The sequence below is a fragment of the Amblyomma maculatum genome, chromosome 1, assembly GCF_055883805.1.
Source record: "Amblyomma maculatum isolate TAMU_Amacu chromosome 1, ASM5588380v1, whole genome shotgun sequence".
Taxonomy (NCBI): Eukaryota; Metazoa; Arthropoda; class Arachnida; order Ixodida; family Ixodidae; genus Amblyomma; species Amblyomma maculatum.
In genome coordinates, this window is record NC_139344.1 from 361576982 (window position 1) to 361597649 (window position 20668).

The following is a 20668-nucleotide window of genomic DNA, read 5'->3' on the forward strand; positions in this document are numbered from 1 at the left end:
GTCTTCGGTGCACGCCACGTTTTCCCGTATGTATGTATGTATGTATGTATGTATGTATGTATGTATGTATGTATGTATGTATGTATGTATGTATGTATGTATGTATGTATGTATGTATGTATGTATGTATGTATGTATGTATGTATGTATGTATGTATGTATGTATGTATGTATGTATGTATGTATGTATGTATGTATGTATGTATGTATGTATGTATGTATGTATGTATGTATGTATGTATGTATGTATGTATGTATGTATGTATGTATGTATGTATGTATGTATGTATGTATGTATGTATGTATGTATGTATGTATGTATGTATGTATGTATGTATGTATGTATGTATGTATGTATGTATGTATGTATGTATGTATGTATGTATGTATGTATGTATGTATGTATGTATGTATGTATGTATGTATGTATGTATGTATGTATGTATGTATGTATGTATGTATGTATGTATGTATGTATGTATGTATGTATGTATGTATGTATGTATGTATGTATGTATGTATGTATGTATGTATGTATGTATGTATGTATGTATGTATGTATGTATGTATGTATCGGAAATAAGAGTCTGTGGACCTCAAGTTCGACGATTTTGGACTAGAAGCACGTTGTAGACGAATATGTATGTATGTTGCGACACTGCCTAATCTCAATGTGTAGGAGGTAGATAATCATCAATCTATTTTCTGTACGCCTTAGTAGTTCTATAAGAGCCTTACGTGCCCGCCCATAATATTCAAAAGCATACTCTGCAGCGTGAGCAATGATTTCGAGAGGTAGAAGAGAGGAATGAAGATCATTTATTGAGATACATCAGGTGCCGTTCTGAAGATCCACAAAACACAATGTATGGGCACCCGTTAGTGCCTTGGCCACAAAATATTTTCAGTCCGTACGCGAGGTCTTCCGTCCCGTCTTCCTTTCGAGTTTAGTCTTTCCGCCCGTGTACTTGCCAGCAGATGTCGGGCTTAGCCGACACTTGCACGCATGTTCTGTCGCAGTCCTTCTTGGTAGCGAACAATGCGGGAGACACGATGCAATGGTGCTCCTCGAGCAGCTTGATCGATCCTCGGAAACAGTCAAATTTGCCGTACGAGTAACTGGCGAAGTAGGGAAACCTGTGTGTGGGCGCGTGTGCTTTCTGTTAAACTTTTAGACGAATACAGGGCGTCCTGTTAATGTGATCAAGGTCCTAAAATAGAGGTACTGTTGTTAATCCTTAGTATATTTTTGGTTTTCAAATTAATTACTGGCAGACGTTGGCAGAATTGCTCAACGTTTTAATTATTGTCTTCAGGAAGAAAGTGTCACTGCAGCAGTCGTATAAAACATGCAAAAATAAAAAAAAGGCAGCTGGCTCAGCGTTGAAATATGCATCAAATACTCCTTCCCAAGGGCGTGCGCGTGACGGCTTTTTGTGCGCTGTGACACCGTATGAAAAGGATACGTTTGTCGGTGCTATTTCTTGCCCTCAGAGAAGTTGACAAATTACGTTTAACTTTCAGCATCATTGACCTGGTGTAGCATTATGGCTGTGGTTATCATTTTTCATGGTTAGTTAAGCAATAAAAGCTCCATAAGCGCATCATTTACAACTTATATTCCTGGCCTTCTTTATCAAGCCCTGTTCCTTGAAGACACTTTTCTGAAATTTAATTTTCCAGATATTAATTTCTTGTTATCTCGTGCTGAGCCGCTTATTCTCAGAACCGCGCAATGTCTCACCTGAGGAGACTGGCGGGGCATGTCGATGCATGACCCGTACCGCTAGGGCACCGGGCACGAGATGAGCCATGTTGATTTCTTGCCGGAGGCATGCAATGGCGAATGCATTCCCTAAGGCTGCTGAATACCTGCGTGTTGTTGGGAGCTGGGCACAGCCCTCGTGGGAAGGACCACTTTTTGCATCGCTTGCCGTCGAAAAAGGTCCAGTTGGGTTTCACGTCCGGCCTGCGTTAAACAAGAGGGGTTACCCGGGAGCAGTACACAGGTAGTGCTAAATTAGGGTTTCTGAGTCTCAGAAATAGCAAACCATTTACACGATAGTTCTAGGTATCCAGAGAAAACGAAAACTGGGTCAGATGGAAATAATATATTGTAAAGCAGTGCAGTAGACGAGACGAAGTGGAAGAATCAGAGACGACACGAGCGCTATCGAAAAACTAAATGTGTATTTCTAGAATGGTTAGCTATATAGGCACCAAACGCGATGACCGAAACGAAAAGACAAACTCATCATAAAACCGCGAAGCCGTTAGAAACCGTTCGCGCAGAGAGTGGGAAGTTGCATAATCTTAAAGAAAACCAGCATTCTATTACACAACAAACATCTGCTACCACCTGATCGCCACGCATTCACCGAGAGTGTGAATCTCTCTCCACAAGAATGATAGAAGGCGAAGCGGCGCATATGTCTAATTTCTTTATCACAAAGCCTCAACGATCACTCTGCATGTCTGATCTGAGTTACTGAACAAGATAGGCGTACTGTCCAAACGGGGGTACCAACCTTTACACTCCCGGCAATGTGCCGCAAGGGGATACAAAACCACACCTTTTGCTGATACACGGTGTTAGATGGTACTGATGCAGATATCTAACCTTGAGTACGAATAAATTGCAGACGTTTTTTTTTTTGCACGCGTCGCCATGGGCGCTTTTTATTTTTATCCACTTCATTGTTCGCCGCCGTATTTCTCGTGAGCGCATCAACGCATCCACGATTAGGGTACCTCGATGCGCGCGACCCCCTTCGCCTATCCAAGTTAGGAGAGGCCTCGCATCGAGCACCCTGTCCATGATCACGGACCCTGCATGTTGCGCCACGGCGCCCGTAGGCTCCCTATTCATGATAGAAGGAACGCCGTCTACCGACTTGTGCGGCCATTAAAGGCATGCTTGTTTTGGCGGCAGGCCTGCAGCAGCTAAGGGATGTTGGCCATGCGATAAGCAAGGACGGACAAGGTCGCCCTCCTTATAATTGATCTGATATAGTAGTTTTTTTTATGCTATGCTACGCTGAGCTTGGCAAGCCGAATGCAGCCGTGGGGTGAGTTGTGTTTATTTTGAAACTTTGGAGCTGTAGGGGGCCTGCATTGAGAATCCTAATTTCGTCTGATTTTCGAAGCTCTCAGCGGGCCACCATACTGGAACAGCATGCGTACGCTCGCAGGGCACACGAAATTTATTTCGTCCAGCAAGCATTTAATGTAAATAAACTCGTAGCTCGGCAGCTTTGTATACAGAGCAACGGACGCAAATTGACCATAACAATATATACCGAGATGCGCTTTGTCAATGTATTTGCATTTATAACTTTGAACATTTTGTCAGCAACCGCTTTATTTACGCCCGGATAATGTACACCTGACGTTCTGTCAACTGATAAATACGGTGGTGATTAGGATCATATCTACGCAAAATTTCCTTCCAGTTATGCTCTGTTCGAATTCGTGATGCTGTCATGCATAATTATTTTGTTTGGTGCTATGTCAAGCATATTTACTCAGAATAAATGCTGCGGAGTTTCTGAGACCGATATGAACGAAGGTTGAAGTACGGAACGTCATAAGATAAGACACAACCACATGTGGCGCCTGATGCCCATTTTGCCGCCACTTCAAGGTAGGTGTTAAAGATATACCAGAGTTACCATTCTTCTTTTGGTCTTCGTGTACTAAAATCCCAACAGGAAGAAGGTTTGGTTTAGTTTATGGGGCTTAACGTCCCCAAGCGACTCAGGCTCCGAGAGACGCCCTAGTGGAAGACTTCGGAAATTTCTACCACCCGATGTTCTTTAAGCTACACTGGCATTGCACAGAATAGTGGCGTACTGGCTTTCCGCCTTCATCGCAAAGCGGCTGCCGCGGCTCCAATAGGAAGAGCTGTCTGCGGAAGTCTTATTTGTGTCCTGTGTATGGTATTGAAAATCATACGCGAATAAGATGCGTTTAAGTGCTCGAAAGCAAACGGGCTTCCAGTCCAACGCAGCATAAATAGGGCGCTAGTTAGAGAAATGTTTACGATTGTCGTTACCAGGATGTTTCTTCTTTGTTCACAGAGCTACGGTCTTATACATTTTGTTACGTCTCTAGCTCCCCTTGCTTTCCTTAAGTAGGATACTGGTCGAGACCTCCGGCGCAATGCCTCACGTGATATGCATATTGATAAGTAATTCTTAGCCAAACACCAGGAATAAAATTGTATTTTAAGTTGAGCAAAAATTGTTATCATCTCTCGCCTGACCGGTGAAATTATTCAGTTATTTTTTTGTGAATGAAGGTTGCCTTTAGGTTTGGCGTAGTGCCAACCTTTGCAGTTTATCGCCTCATAGAGGGCTGAATAAGTTTGGTGACTAGCCTTCTCCCACATAATAATAACTACCCTCTGCAAGACCATGTTCAAATAAACACGGAATTCGGAACTTAAGCCCTAATTACTCATCGTCATCATTACATTCGCTACCACCATTGCCACGACGAGAAACGGCAAAGTTGAGTAAACTGCTGGAAAAAGACCTACTGCTTCGTTAACACTTCTTTTTGGGCGAGTTGGTTCATTTTTGGAAAACTTTGAAAGAGCGCAAACACACACGACCACTAAGGAGAAGAGACGAGACACTTCTTCAGCTGCCTCGGTTGGGATTTCCCACCATTATTAGCGACTGACCGTGCCACCCCACGTTTCAGACGTTGTATGCAGCGTTAACGTTTAGCCTAATAAGTAATGGCTGACTATATTCGTATTGTCTAGAAATAAGTGCATTCATTCTTCTTATCCGTCAGTATCGTTACCAACAAAGAAGCACCCTTGCAAAATCCGTGCTCATCGTATGCTCAGCGACAGACTTCATGTTCAGGCAAGTTTCATCTTGGTTCAGAAGCAAATTCGAGGCAACTAACTCAAGAGAGGGATAGAGAGAATAGACTGACGTCAGAGTGAATGACCTCGTTGGTACCTCTGTTATATCGCGGGGTGGGGGAGGACAGAGAGAGACGCGAACTTTATAAGAGGAGTATATAAGTAATTCTCCGCCAAACGGTCAAGGGCCAATGGTCGACGTCAGCTGCTGAGACTAGCCTAGCGTGGCTCGGTCACGCTCGGCATCGGGAATGAAGATGGGCAAGTGTAAACGTTGGAAGTATATACGTGTAAAGCTGCTTCAGGGTGGGAATGTCCACATGGCGGCCATCGGCGTTTGAATAAGAGACTGCCCTCAAGCTGATCGGACACATCATCACCAGCAATTCCTACGCATCCTGACTGCCACATTCATAACGACGGAGACAGGGGAAAGCTGTGAGGCAGAAGAAGGATCGTCGCACAGGTCCTCAGGAAAACAAGACGGCGAACGTCCCTAATGTCATTCAACAAATCCTATTGTGGGGAGGAACAGGAAGTGAAGAAGTTCCCGAGTATCATGCAGGGTGTCAGCGACTCCAGAACAAGCAGTGACTGATACGTTTTTTTTTTTCACTAGGGTAGGAACCATGGTGGTAGGAACACAGATGAGGGTCACAACCACGCCTGTGGAGCGGAGCGATATTTACATCGTGCAGAAATATGTCGAAGACTTTACGGACGTCAAGTACGCGCGACCGCGCTTTAGATCACTTCTTGCGGGAGAGAAGAAAGTTTCGTGAAGAAGGAGAGAAATATCTTCAGTGGAAGTTGTGGGCCTCTGCTGCAGCTACGCGGACATATTCCTGGCTCGCCTTATTGCCCGGACAGCACACACGCGCGAGAAATATTAATCGGAACGTCCTACTGCATCTTAACCTCATCCAGCCTTTATCTGTCAGAAACTGGGAATTTTGGCGTGTGCTTGCACAGCTGCATTGCAAGACGTTAACGCATACCAGATAAAAAAAAACAAAAAAAACATCGTCCGCCGCCGAGAGAGCTTTTATCTAGTATTATTGTCCATTCACATGAAGCAAGAGCAAATGAGCAAACGCGTATGGGCAGCATCATGCAAAAGTGAAATGTGATATAATTTTTGCTGGTTAGCTAAGTCCTCAATGCTCTACCCCGCCGGGGTGGCGCAGCGGTTACGGCACTCGACTGCTGTTTCCAAGGACGTGGGATCGAATCCCGGCCTCGGCGGCAGCTTTTCGATGGAGGTGAAAAGCAAGGCGCCCGTGTGCTGTGCGATGTCAGTGCAAGTTAAAGAACCCCAGGTGGTCGAAATTTCCGGAGTCCTCGACTACGGCGTCTCTCATAGCCTGAGTTGCTTTGGGACGTTAAACCCCACAAACCAAACCAAAACTGGATGGATATCTGTGGTGAAGACAAATATTCTACAAATACGCTTAGGCCTGCCTGCTTGTATCTAAGCGAAAGCTGGCAAGCGCGATGCTTTGCCGTGACGGCCGCTTGCCACACTTGCTCCAGATTGCCTGGAAACCTTGACCATAGCTTTCTTTTGTGGAGCGCAAAGAGCAATGGCGGCAGCGGAAGCCACTGGGGTCCCGTACTAGGAGCTCCACCTAGTGTTTGTGAGGGGAAGGGCACTAAGACTGACCCCAGAGCAACCTTCATGTAACTCCATGTTTTATTAAACGTTTTCATCATCACCACCACCACCACCCCCACGTGACCGGTAGCACGACACTCTTTGTTTGCTTAAAAATGACATTCTCCACTCCTCCTCCTCTGACCGCTCTCACTGCACTAGGTCATGTGGTAGGTTAAGGCGATAAAAAATTCTGTTTGAATCTATCGCTAATTACCTTCCAGATTTATTAGCAGATGCATGCTAAATGGGAACCAAATGGTACGAAACCAAATGATTGCGTCACACTTTTGATGCAGAAGAGAGGATATCTGGCGCCATATGGATGTCTGTTAGTGATTTTGTATGCCGACGCCATTTTTACAGGCACCACCATTTGCTGACTATGCCAACAACAACGACAACAACAACAACAACAACAACAACAACAACAACAACAACAACAACAACAACAACAACAACAACAACAACAATAATAATAATAATAATAATAATAATAATAATAATAATAATAATAATAATAATAATAATAATAATAATAATAATAATAATAATAATAATAATAATAGTTTGTTCAGAGGAAGGGAAAGGCGCCGCATCTGTTACATTCGTTTTTGTGGACACCTGAACTGATTGATGGATTTATAGGAAGGGAAAGGCGCGGTAACTGTCTCACTTGTTTTCTGTGGACACCTGAACCGCGTTCTAAGGGAAGGGAGGAAGGGAGTGAAAGTGGAAAGAGGAGCCGTAGTGGAGGGCTGCGGAGTAAGTTCGACCACTTGGGGATCTTTAACGTGCGCTGACATCGCATAGCACACGGACGCCTCTTCGTTTCACCTCCATCGAAACGCAGCCGCCGAAGTCGGGTTCGAACACGGGTTACTGCGGCGCAGTAGCCGGGCTTCTTACCACTGAACCACCACGGCGGGGCATGTGGACACCTGAACCGTGCCGTACGGGAAGGGAGGAAGGTGGGAGTGAAAGTGGATAGAGAGAAGGAGGAGCCGTAGTGGAGGGCTACGGGGTAATTTCGACCACCTGGAGATCTTTAACATCACACAGCACACGAGCGCCTCTTCGTTTCGCCTCCATCGAAACACTGCCGCCGAGGTCGGGATGTCGGGATTGAACCCAATAATAACGCCGGTCAGAGTTTCATGTAATGGTGCCAGTCAGACTTCCGGAGTAGGAACGTGTAAGTAATGTGTTTAAAACGGCCGAGTTAATAGTGTGGTGACCGCTATGTTTATGATTTAGTGAGCATGGTATTGGAGGTGTGCGCTGTTAGCATCATTTTCTCAATAAATCTTGACCGAACGAAACCATGTACCAATTTCGCTTGTTCGCTACACAAGAACTATTGCAGCCCGCATCTATAACGCTAATTTTCTGTGTTTAATGTTAGCGGCATCGATCTCAGTGGTAGAATTGAACGATTGCACGGTTTATTGTTGTAGCCGATGAATTTGGTCGTGTGGGGTAATTACCCAAATTGGACATTTAAATCGCCGCGCTAGCATTTGTAGCTTCAATGACCAAAATTACTGAAGGAATAGCGCTTAGTTAGGGGTCGCTAGATTATTGCATACCCCTCCTTTTGTAGCATCGTGGGCACGCACTTTCGCATTTCTTGACTCACAACGTGTGGTACTCAGTGAATTTGAGATAATAGTTTCACAAAACCGTAATAATTGTGTTATCTTTACATATGCTCTCATGTTGCAGCGAAAAGGACAGGCGTGAATATTAAAAGTTTCTGGGAATACCTGCTGCATAACTGAATCCTGCTTATGTCATTTGGTGGGCTTTTACTGTGGCAGGATTATTCACTGTGAATAGTTTCAATAATCAGTGCCTAGTGCAGAGATTAAAAAGGGCTGATCAACCGTTTCCCCCGTATGCGCACTTTGTCGTATCATCACCCGTAGAACAAAGATTTGTGTCCTCTAGCGTTCAGCAAATGGTGCTAGGGAGCTTAAAATATATCGGGCCAAACTTTTTTCTGTGCACTGGCCAACAAAGGCTGCAGAAAACATAGCTCTAAAGCAGTATATATGGGCTTATGCACTTAAGCGTTCGTGCCTGTGTCGTTTTGCCCAGCGAAGCGTGTTTGATCTTCCTTAAACGAATATCACGGTATAAATGTGGTCTTTTTCTAAGCCCCATTTTATTTTCAGTATGATTGCGTGCCTAAAGCTTTAATGAGCTGATTAGTGATTATATTTGAAAAAAAAAAAAGCGCTATCTGGTAAGTCGATGTGTTTTGCGCAGTGTCTGTCGTTGAGTTTAGAGTGATCCCCAGGAAGTCGCTGAAATGCGTAAATTGTGCGAAGGCAACAGTAGTTTCTTCATTCTTAGGAGAAGAATTCATGGGAGCGCCATATACTGTGCACTGTACCCGGAGCAGACAGAGAAGATTGGACCGTCCTCGCACGCTTCTGGCCTCTGCTGTGGGTCTCCCAGGCAGACTCGGCGGCACTCCTCCATGGTGGCGAACCGGTTTGGGCTTTGGTTGCACACCCGTGCCTGGTCGGTCAGCGTGGACACGCAAGAGTTGGTGCTCGGTCGGTAGTGGTACATGCGCAGCAGCACGTGACAGAAGGTGAACACGGCCCTGGTGTGATTGCCGGGCAGCTGCAGATTAGGAAAATAGTGTCGCAGGAAAAAGAAAAAAAAAAAAAGGGGGGGGGGGGGTGGCTGCATAGTTCTGGTTTATAACTAGTCGCTTGTATGAAAGACGAGAGCAATGTAGCTCTTACTGCATGTTTTATCAGGGGACGGTCGAAAATATGAAGCCTAACATTTAATGCATGTAAACCGGCTGGTTTGGTTTTTGCTGCCACCGGATTTGACCCAGAATCACTTGCTTGTTATGCAGACGTAGAAGCAGCTGAGCAACACATAAGTGTTCATTTAAGTGGCAGTTTATGCGCAAAGAACCGCCTCAGCGACGTAAGCTTTCTTGTAACGCGCGAAGTTTGTTTATGGTTTATGCTCTAATACAAGTTACTACTCTTGAGCAATGGGAGGCCGTGTTGGTCAGCTAAGAACTGGGAGTTCAAATTCGAGTCATTGAAGGGGTTACTCAGGCCGCTGTCAGCCGTCGACCGATAGCCACCTAGCAAAGGCCATCTTCCCGCTGTCTTTTCTGACGAAATAAATATTTTGCAATTCAATCCATCAATTAGTATTCGATATTGGGCATTCAGTCATTTTATTGTGGGCCTCTCACGCCCGTCAAAGGCACATGTGGCATGGTATTATTGGAGTTGCACGCTTGCCGCTGAACGCATCTCACATGCAGTTATGCGTATAATGCATTGTTATAATTTGAGTGCACTGAGAATTTTCCAATGCCCCATTATTAATGAAACATTGCATGTGGTAAGATGGCCACGAAAAATCAGGGACAGGTGAAAACGAAGTGCGAAATATTCAGATATGCATTAAATTCTCAAATTTCTCATTGACGTCCACCAATGTTGCGCTTAGATGGACGTCAATGAGTAATTATTCTCTTATTACAAATCTACTACACTTTAGGTGATTGCCCTAAATATTCGATCATCATTTTGGTTTTCGTGTTGTCTTAATCCTATATGCACACATGTTTCTAATGCAAGTGCGAGGCGCCAAATCCAGGCTAGACGTGCCGTCGGCCTTGAATCAGACGTACCATTGAAAACCAAAACGAAACTGCAGTAGATAGCAACGCGCAACGCCCATTTTAGTGGCCCAGTGTTGGCTTTCAGACATGTGCTCATTTCTAATGTGTACCTTCTATTTCCGCTTCGCCTGTGTGTCCTGTGCAAATATTTCAGTGACCAACATTGCCTAGTGATCCATCTTATAGCAGTTAACCATGAGCTATTGCTAGAAGCGGACTTTGAAGCCCACTCTGAGTAAGTTTCCGTTGACGTCATCCTGATCTCGAGGTAGTAGCCCCCGTACTGTTACGGGCACTCTGTGCATAGTGGGCTTGCCTTTAAAATGCTTACGGGAACTCTTTTAAGGCGAAGGCCTTTAATGGCTAATGCTGTCGTGAACAAAATGTGTCCTGGTTTTGCGGCGGCTCTGATTGGCCGAGGCGGGATGACGTCATAGAGGTCTCTACCAATCACAGAGCACCACCACAGTATGCGCGAATGTGTGCCGTATATGGCCATATGCCAATAAATGATCAATTACTGATTAATTAAATAATTATTTACTAATAATGACCAGTTCAGTAATTTATTATTAAACTAATAATTGAATAACTAATTGTCTGCTGAATGCCAAGGCAATTATTAATTACTAATTAGGGCCAGTTGCATACCAGATTGCGGCACTCGGGCTTTCGCCTTTCACTATTTTCGTCGCTAAAGTCCCTCGTAATTTTTTAACTCGTAGTATTGATATCGATAGTTATATGTAAAAAGAGTACTGCCGATTTGCGCAATTGAACAAAAGCTAAGTAGATGCGCAGCACTAGTGAACCCTGTATACATATGCATTTTACAGTTTGTTAGGCTTCGTTTTGCTTTGATATAAGACATTGTCATACATATTATTCCACTCTCTGTACATTTTTATGTTCATTTTATACATTTTAGTGCAGATGAACGAACAGAGTTGTGGTCTGGGCCACGTAGTGTGCGGCCGTTAGGGGCACCAATGCGAGCATCGTGCAAGAAACGCGTGCGTCACATCACATGCGTTTCAGAAGTACGGTAAATATGGGGCAAAACACACGGTGGTCCACGATGATACACGATCGATGCTAACGACTCTCATAATACCCGGTAAATCCCTGCCCACTCGCTGAAGTTTTTGCGAGAAGCAACAAGCCGCCAATACGTTAAAGCTACCGCGCTCGAGGGCAAGCTTAATTGCACTCGCTTCTACGTCATTTTCGGCTCTTAGTAATGACCGCCGTTTTTCCAGTCTGAGTTCGAGAAACGACGGTCTTTGCGAGCGATTCCTGAAACACTCGCTTAAGTTACGAATGCTATATTTCGTTTTTAGTGATCTCTTTTGACATAGTACTAGGACGCCCTCCGTTTACGGAGCGAAAAATGTCTTTGCAGTTGGCAGTGAGAGAGAGAAGGAGTGGGCGGCTTCGGCATCATCGAAATCCGTGGTTGCAGCCTGTAGTGCTACGCTCTAAAAATAAACAACACAAACATTCGTGCGGGAATGGGGAGAAAGATACATTTAAAACGCATTTTGACGTTCACTGACCAAAGTGTGTTTTTGGAATTAATGATAAGTGCTTTAAACGAAACTCTCTTGTATTTAGAAATCGACACATACGTCGTGCTCGCGCTGACTGAATGTCGTGAACATTTATGAGTTCTTCACTCCAAGGGGAACTGAAAGGGCTTCCACCGACGACGTAACACGATGAGGGTGAGAGGCACTAAAACACCCGTCATTTTGCTGTAAACATTTTCGACCTAGCACAGAGCACCAAAGGTATGCCAGCGGTTACGTTCAGCTCCACGTTTTCCCTATCAATTAATACATTAGGCCGAGCGAGGAAAAAAAAAAAAAAAGAAAAGAAACAGTCCGCCATCGCACTCTGCGGTCTTTGGAGAGCCCATGATAGCTCGTTCCCTTTGACATCAAGAAAGCTTCATGATGCTCAAATGCGGATTTTGCTGAAAAGGACAGTGGCGGTGGCAGCCGCCAGGTGCGCGAATCGCAGTAATAAAAAAATATTTGAAAATTATTGGTTCCCTTCTGAGGACTCGTAAACAGCACGTACATGCAGTGCCATTTTCTGCACACAACGCAAGTATTTCATTAGTACTTTTTGCAAACTTCTTTCAGAAACTGTGCCTTAATAGACTTTATGCAAAAAGTGGCTCCGCCTTCCGCCGACCGCGCGCGTTTCCGCCATGTTGGGAAATTCTGTATGCAGAAGCGGTATTACGGCAGTATTAAATTAGCGACGCACAAATTGGCATTTATCGTCGTCTAAGGTACCCAAATATTGCTATGTACCTTGATGGACACAAAAATGAGCTATGGATAACCAGGGAAACAAAGTGAGAGTAATTATTAATGCTGAGTATTACTCTGCTCATGAGAGCCATGTATGGAATGTGCGTGCAGAATGTGTCTGTGTACCTTATGTTGGGCATAACAATCACACTTGTTTTATCGTTGGATAACTTATGTCGAGTATAATTGCTCCTTACTGATCTTAGGTCTCAATTAACTGCTGTTAATTAGTTAATTTGATTGAGTTCAACTTTATCCTACATCATTAATCATATATCTTCGCATAGCTTGTATCCAGTACTACTGCACTATGCTAATTTTAGCTCTTAGTTATTAATAATTAAACAGTTAAATATGATTAACAATATATGTGATTACCTTTTTGGATACAACATGGAGTAAAATCAAAATAAAAAGCTAAACCACGCAAAAACCATGTCAGACTGATAAAACACTGCGCTAAGCGAGCTAACGGTTATCTACTTGGGTAAAAAAAATGCAAAACAGAAGCGAAAGAGCAGATGATACTTATCAGCACCACGTAAGGAGACAATTGCCCCGGTAATTGTTTATGGCTGGAACAGGATACGAGGTCAGCGGGAAGCCGCCACCAGACATTGAGTTCTCGAGAAGTATATAAGTGAATCGCAGAAGTTAGGTCGTAGAAAAATGGCCAAAAGTGAGCTGTTTGACATTTTATAATTTGCCAAGGAGCACACTGTGGCCTGGTAGCAGTTACGGCGTAGTGGGTCAGATAGCTCGTAGTTTTTTATGAGGGTCTACAGTATTTCCTGCTCAATTTAATCCAAACGCCACAGTATTTAATCCTAGCGCCATAGAATTTATTCTAGGCGCCACAGAAAATAATACAAGCGCCAAAACATTCAATCCTGCCGCCACTGATTTTAATCTGGGCGCACTCCAACAGTTCCTGGACAGCCAAGACCCTATTTCATCAACCCTATAATCATGCGTATCAAATAATGGAGCTTTCTGAGAGTATTAATATGAATAATGTTGTCAAGCGTTTTTGGTGAGTCATGTGACAGTGTAATGTGATTTGGTGTCACATGCGCGATAATGCGCCCATTTTTCAACAGTATCATCACAGGTATCAAATGAAAGCGATTTTCGAGCTTAATAACGCGAATATTGCAGTAAAACGATTTTGCTGAGTTACATGACAGTGTAACATGATATCTCTGTACATGCGCGATAATTTGATTTCTCTTTAGCCTTATAATCATGGGTATCAAATGATCGGGCTTTCTGAGCGTATTAAGATGAATAAGGTAGTAATGCGATTTTAATGAGTTATGTGTCCGTGTAACGTGATTTGGTGTCACATGCGCAATAATGCGTCCCTTTTTCAACAGTATCAACACGGGTGTAAAATGAAAGGGCTTTTCGAGCTTAATAAGGCGAATGTAGCAGTAAAACGATTTTGCTGAGTTACATGACAGTGTAACATGATTTCTCTGTACATGCGCGATAATTTGATTTCTCTTTAGCCTTATAATCATGGGTATCAAATGATCGGGCTTTCTGAGCGTATTAAGATGAATAAGGTAGTAATGCGATTTTAATGAGTTATGTGTCCGTGTAACGTGATTTGGTGTGACATGCGCAATAATGCGTCCCTTTTTCAACAGTATCATCACAGGTATCAAATGAAAGCGATTTTCGAGCTTAATAACGCGAATATTGCAGTAAAACGATTTTGCTGAGTTACATGACAGTGTAACATGATATCTCTGTACATGCGCGATAATTTGATTTCTCTTTAGCCTTATAATCATGGGTATCAAATGATCGGGCTTTCTGAGCGTATTAAGATGAATAAGGTAGTAATGCGATTTTAATGAGTTATGTGTCCGTGTAACGTGATTTGGTGTGACATGCGCAATAATGCGTCCCTTTTTCAACAGTATCATCACGGGTATCAAATGAAAGGGCTTTTTGAGCTTGATAAGGCTAATATTGCAGTAAAACGATTTTGCTTTTACATGACAGTGTAACATGGTTTATTTGGACATGCGCGATACTTTACTTGTTTTTAACCCTATAAACACGGGTATCAAATGATCGGACTTTCTGAGCGTATTAAGATTAATAAGGTTGTAAAGCGATTTTGATGAGTCATGTGACAGTGTAACGTGATTTGGTGTGACATGCGCGATAATGCGCCCCTTTTTCAACAGTACCATCACGGGTATCAAATGAAAGGGCTTTTCGAGCTTATTAAGGCCAATATTGCAGTAAAACGATTTTCTGAGTTACATGACAGTGTAACATGATTTCTCCGGACATGCGCGATAATTTGCTTTTTCTGTAACCTTATAATCATGGGTATGAAATGATCGGGCTTTCTGAGCATATTAAGATGAATAAGGTTGTAAAGAGATTTTGATGATTCACGTGACAGTGCAACGTGATAGGTGATATTTTTAGCTTTTGACACCCTATAGTCATGTGTTCCAAATGATTCAGATTTTTGAGAGTAATGAGGCGAATATTTCAGTAATATAGCTTTGCTGAGTTACGAGGCCATGTAGCTTGATATGGTGTGACATCCGCGATAGTTTCCCTCATTTTGAACCGTACAATCACAGGTATCAAATAGGTCGGTGCTTTGAGAGCAGAAAGATGACTACTGGAATGAATAGCTGAAATATTAGACATTTCGACTTGACACGGTTCACATTGCATTAATTAAACACGTTTTTCAACCCTATCAGCACAGGTATCAAATGATCAATAGTGTTTTATAGCACGCCAAGGCAAATATTGCAGTAATACCCTTTTTCTGAGTGATCTGGCACAGTTACGCGGTTTGTTTTTAGATACGCGGTAATACATCACATTCTCAATGTTATCGTGATGTTTGCCAGAATCATCCTCTGAGTGCAGGAAAACTATTTTGCAGTAAAGCTTTTCTGCTGAGTCATGAGACGATGTTGGGTACTTTGGTTTGACATACCCGATAATACGCTTTTTGCATCTCTATTGCGCTTGGTGTCGAATAAATCGGCGTAAAATACGCTGAGAAAATAGAACACCTAGCGAAGGAGCCATCAGAGGGATTCATTTAACAATAGTACGCCCTCTTAGTTGCCTGGCTTATCTTACAACACATCACACTCTCCGTTTTTATTCGATTGTATTTAACAGTTTGGCAGTATTAGACTACTGCCTTCAAATGTTCAAGGCAGCTGCGGTCAATAGCACTGAACTTCCTGCACTTGAAGAATGCCTAAATAAGCAAAAGCCAAATCCTCTCAAGATGTCGCTATAGTAGTAGGTGTCCCAAAAAATAGGGCCGCGCATAGCAGGAAAACTATTTTTTCTTTTCACAACATCCGCTACATGTCGAGAGAAACGTATTTATAGTATAACATTTTCTAAGTCAGTTATCTGTAGCAGCTCCGACGTGTTCACCCAGAGCATTGTCGTATATGTAAAAAGAATGCTGAAGTGGTATTACCCTTTTCGCTTATATTATGATTAAATTTGATAGTCTCAAGGCCGGAGTCAGTGACCTATTGTAGTGTAATTGTGCAGGCAGTCCTGGAAGTATGTTTATTTGCTTTTCCTACCATAAATATAATCCTATTTTTGCCTTGCTTGTTTTTTTCTCCTTTTCCAGCTCTCGTTGCTAGGTTCAAGCCGGAATGTCATCGGCTATTATACTAATAACGGCTGCAGAACCATTGACTTCATTTATAGATAACAATAACCGATTAATTTGGCAATATCATCACAGTCCTTAGAAAGCATTTCATTGGTAGCATTCTTACGCTGATAAAGTCGATCTACCTCAACATCATGAGAAGGCAATAAAAGGGTCATTTACCGCATGTCAAGCAAAAATGGGCAAATTGAGAAAAATCAGGAATTATTTCACTGCATTCGGCTAAACGCTCAAAAAGCCGAGTAAACTTATGCCCCTAAAAAATATATGAAAACGTAGCATGTTATCGGGTATGTCCAAGCGAATGACGTAGCTTCATACAATAATTTAGCAAAATTATTTTGCTGCAGTATTAGCCTTTTACGCCGATTTATTCGACACCAAGCGCAAGAGAGATGCAAAGAGCGTATTATCGCGCATGTCAAACCAAATTACCCAACATCGTCTCATGACTTAGCAGAAAAGCTTTACTGCAATAATAGTTTTGCTGCACTCAGTGGATGATTCTGGCAAACATCATGATAACATTGAGAATGTGGTGTATTACCGCGTATCTAAAAACAAACCGCGTAACTCTGCCAAATCACTCAGAAAAAGGGAATTACTGCAATATTTGCCTTGACGTGCTATAAAACACTATTCATCATTTGATACCGGTGCTGATAGGGTTGAAAAAAGTATTTATTTGAATGGAATGTCAATGGTGTCAAGTCTAAATGTGTCATATTTCAGCAAAATTTATTCATTCGTGTCCTCAGCTTTATGCTCTCAAAGCACCGACTCATTTGATACCTGTGATTGTACGGTTCAAAATGAAGGAAACTATCGCGGCTGTCACACCATATCACGCTACATGGCCTCGTAACTCAGCAAAGCTATATTACTGAAACATTCGCCTCATTACTCTCAAAACTTGAATCATTTGGAACACATGACTATAGGGTACCAAAAGCTAATAATATCACGTATCACGTTACGCTGTAACATGACTCATCAAAATCTCTTTACAACCTTATTCATCTTAATGTGCTCAGAAAGCCCGATCATTTGATACCCATGATTATAAGGTTAAAGAGAAAGCAAATTATCGCGCACGTCCGGAGAAATCATGTTACACTGTCATGTAACTCACCAAAATCGTTTTACTACAATATTCGCCTTAATAAGCTCGAAAAGCCCTTTCATTCGATACCCTTGATGGTACTGTTGAAAAAGGGACGCATTATCGCGCATGTCACACCAAATCACGTTACACTGTCACATGACTCATCAAAATCGTTTTACAACCTTATTAATCTTAATACGCTCAGAAAACCCGATCATTTGATACCCATGATTATAAGGTTAAAGAGAAAGCAAATTATCGCGCATGTCAAGAGAAATCATGTTACACTGTCATGTAACTCAGCAAAATCGTTTTACTGCAATATTCGCGTTATTAAGCTCGAAAATCGCTTTCATTTGATACCCGTGTTGATACAGTTGAAAAATGGGCGCATTATCGCGCATGTGACACCAAATCACATTACAGTGTCAGATGACTCACCAAAAACGCTTGACAACATTATTCATATTGATACGCTCAGAAAGCTCCATTATTTGATACGCATGATTATAGAGTTAATGAAATAGATTTAATGGTCTTGGCTGTCCGGGAACTGTTGGAGTTCGACGAGATTAAAATCAGTGGCGGCAGGATTGAATGTTTTGGCGCTTGGATTATTTTCTGTGGCGCCTAGATTAAATTCTATGGCGCTATGATTAAATAGTCTGGTGCTTGGATTAAATTGAGCGGGAAATACTGTAGTTTTGAGCATGACGCCTCGGCTTCGCGCGCCCGTTTTTTATCCTGAACGCTCAGTTTGCTTTTATACAAGTCTTGCACATTTTACTGTTTGCGAAGTGTCACAAGCGAAAGGAGCCGGAGTAGACCTTCAGCTAATCTGCTCACGCAGTCGCGTAAAAACATCATTCGCAACTCGTGGTCGGCTGTTCGGCCTTAGGGTATTTTGCAGAGATCGAATCTTCCAAGCAGTCAGTCAAAATATTGGTGAGGGCTAATCGGTGGTTCATCTTAAAGGGCCACTATCCAGGGAAGGACCGTTTAGGCAAAGGAGCCCAGTGTTTCGATCAGGTGCCAGAGATAGTCTGTGCAAAATGCTACAGTGACACGCACGCCGCAAAGCAACGAAAATACAAATCAAAGCTCTCTCATGTTCTCCTTTGGGAAGCCAGTTTCCCCGTTCCCTGTGCTGGCCCGTCGAGCCGCAACTATGACGTATTTGTCGAAAACGACCTCCATTGGTCCGTCTCGCTATCTGAGGGTGAAGGAAGGGTGTCTACCGCTCGCTGCGCGCTCTTCCCTCGCCACGGCCAGACTGAATCCAGCAGCGCGCGCTCCCTCGCCCATTTTTTTTTTCGCGCACGCAGGGTGCCACGCCCCACGGGCCGCCAAATGCGAAGGAGGAAGGGGAATTTGTCTTGCGGAGGCTAGACGACCAGGCAGAAGAGTTAAAAACCTTTGCGAGGGAACGGGAGGAGAGAAACACGACAGATTTGGGTGATTGCGGTGGCTGTAACTGCGTTATTAGTTACTCTTTTCAAAAACATTTTGCGGCCTTGCGTTCTGGGGGCGAAGTTTCACAGTCACTGGGAAGAAAATATTTTCGACCGGAGGGTGGACAGTGGGCCTTTAAGTAGAAGAGTAGAAGCAGCGCTAGAACGGGTACAGGAGAGGAAGACAGAAAAAACAAAGCGCCAGTCTTGTTGTTTGTGTCATCCTCTTCTGTCCTTTTTTTCTGCGCTGCTTCTACTTATACTTCCAAGCAGAATTGTCCGAATGACAGTGTGCACCCACAATGCAGCATCGGCAGGAAATTCTGTGACCGTAATTCCCTAAAATGGCGCCGATTACTCGTTTCGGTTTTCCTCCGGCAGATGGCAGCACTCTTGCATAAAATCTATAGGCCTCCGGAAAGCCCGTTAACAACAGAAAACAAATATTGCAGGAAATAGATATTCGGATGCTCAATACGTTTGATGGCGCATCTGAATTACTACATATGTATAAGCTGTCGTTAACATAATACCATAATCAACATAACACTGCATCACGACGTCACGAGAAAAGCAACAAGGGGTAGAGCGCTCAGTCAGAAGTCAGCTTGCTCGTCTGACTCGCACCGAGCATCAAGCGTGAGTGCATACCTCCTTCACATCAAGTTCAGCCTCATAATCTTCAGCATTGAAGTCTGTCTCCGAACCTGGTCGCTTGCCGTAGCTCGATTCGAAGTGGTTCGTCGGGATGCTCGCCATGGAGCCGTTCTTTCTTCTCGCCGGCACTGTTTCAGCTGGTTTTGAGGAGGCGGTGACATTTACAGACTCTTTTGCCTTCAGCTTGCCTCTTGTGGAGGAGGGCGCTTTGACGTAGGCAGGGAATTCGAAAAGGTGTCCACCCATACCGGAAGTGATAGACTGCGGAGCGCAAGGTGGTAAGATAAGGGCTTCTGTTTTCTCTTTTTGGATGACAAATATAGTTCAGTCTCTGTAAAAATTCACAATATATTACTGTTAAGTGGCATCTGGGCTAACCAGAAGAAGGTCTAGGTAAAAGTATTCCCTCCGTGCAACTGTTTTTAGCTTGCTTTACCGTGTGATGGCGTTTTCAGGACAGCACTACAGGGCTGAGTAGAAGTTGTCAAAGGTAAACGATGAGCTATCAATAGGATGCATTAAATCATGTATTCTATTCGTTTTGGAAGTGGTCATGTACAGATAGGTGAATTAAGTCTAGGATAATGAGAATGCTGTTTTTTGGGCCTTCTCCCAAGCGCTATAATATATTTTCTGCGCTGTACGTGTGTGTCGTTTATGCTTCCTCCCGTTTTCTGCGCTGATTTTGCTTTCATTTGGCTGCAGCGTTCCTGAAGGAATCATTGCGAATTCATAAAACAAAAGTCGGAGTAACCACTAGGAGAAATTCGATAAATATTAGAATGTCTTTGAAATTAGCAACAAAAATAGACTGTCCGAAAATATGCACACTTAACAATGCTTTACTGAGGAGTGTATTCATTGTTTCAGTTACTAAATTTGAAAATGTGTTGCTTTTTTTATACACAGCTTCAGTATTAAAAAGCACCTCATAGTTTATGCTTAAAATATAACATAACTGGATTTTAGCTGATGGTGATGTGCAGGATTGATCAAATGTTTCCAAACCACAGAACCCATTCTCAAGTGATATATTCGGGAACTTAAGGCATAGCTGAAGCCCCCATCTTCTTCAAAGGTGAGAATTATCTTTATAAGTACCGCACTGATTTCCATCTTAACAGATGTAATAAATTCCGTTCTGGGAATGAGGGGGGGGGGGGGGGGCATGACTCAAACGCACAACACAAAACGATATTTCTTAACAGATTTGAGCAGAGACCTCACGTTACGGAAAGAACCG

The 20668-nt window shown here is 43.1% G+C and overlaps 1 protein-coding gene across 1 annotated transcript; it reads right to left on the minus strand.

Moving 5' to 3' along the window:
* Nucleotides 1-947: 947 nt before the first annotated feature.
* On the minus strand, nt 948-19671 carry LOC146207941 (uncharacterized). The gene is made up of 4 exons (XM_084577821.1): nt 19420-19671; nt 8932-9167; nt 1745-1969; nt 948-1137 (listed from the first exon to the last, which is right to left on the minus strand). Exons 1-4 carry the CDS (start codon nt 19669-19671, stop codon nt 948-950), a joined length of 903 nt encoding a protein of 300 aa, XP_084433947.1.
* Nucleotides 19672-20668: the final 997 nt, after the last annotated feature.

Bases quoted from the DNA above. Each gene is read 5' to 3' on its own strand.
- LOC146207941 (XM_084577821.1), bottom strand. From the start codon at position 19,671: ATGGGTGGACACCTTTTCGAATTCCCTGCCTACGTCAAAGCGCCCTCC. The intron at 9,168-19,419 runs GTATGCACTCAC...CCTAATCTGCAG, and splicing joins CTGAACTTGATGTGAAGGAG to CTGCCCGGCAATCACACCAG. The intron at 1,970-8,931 runs GTACAGTGCACA...TGTTTAACGCAG, and splicing joins ATCTTCTCTGTCTGCTCCGG to GCCGGACGTGAAACCCAACT.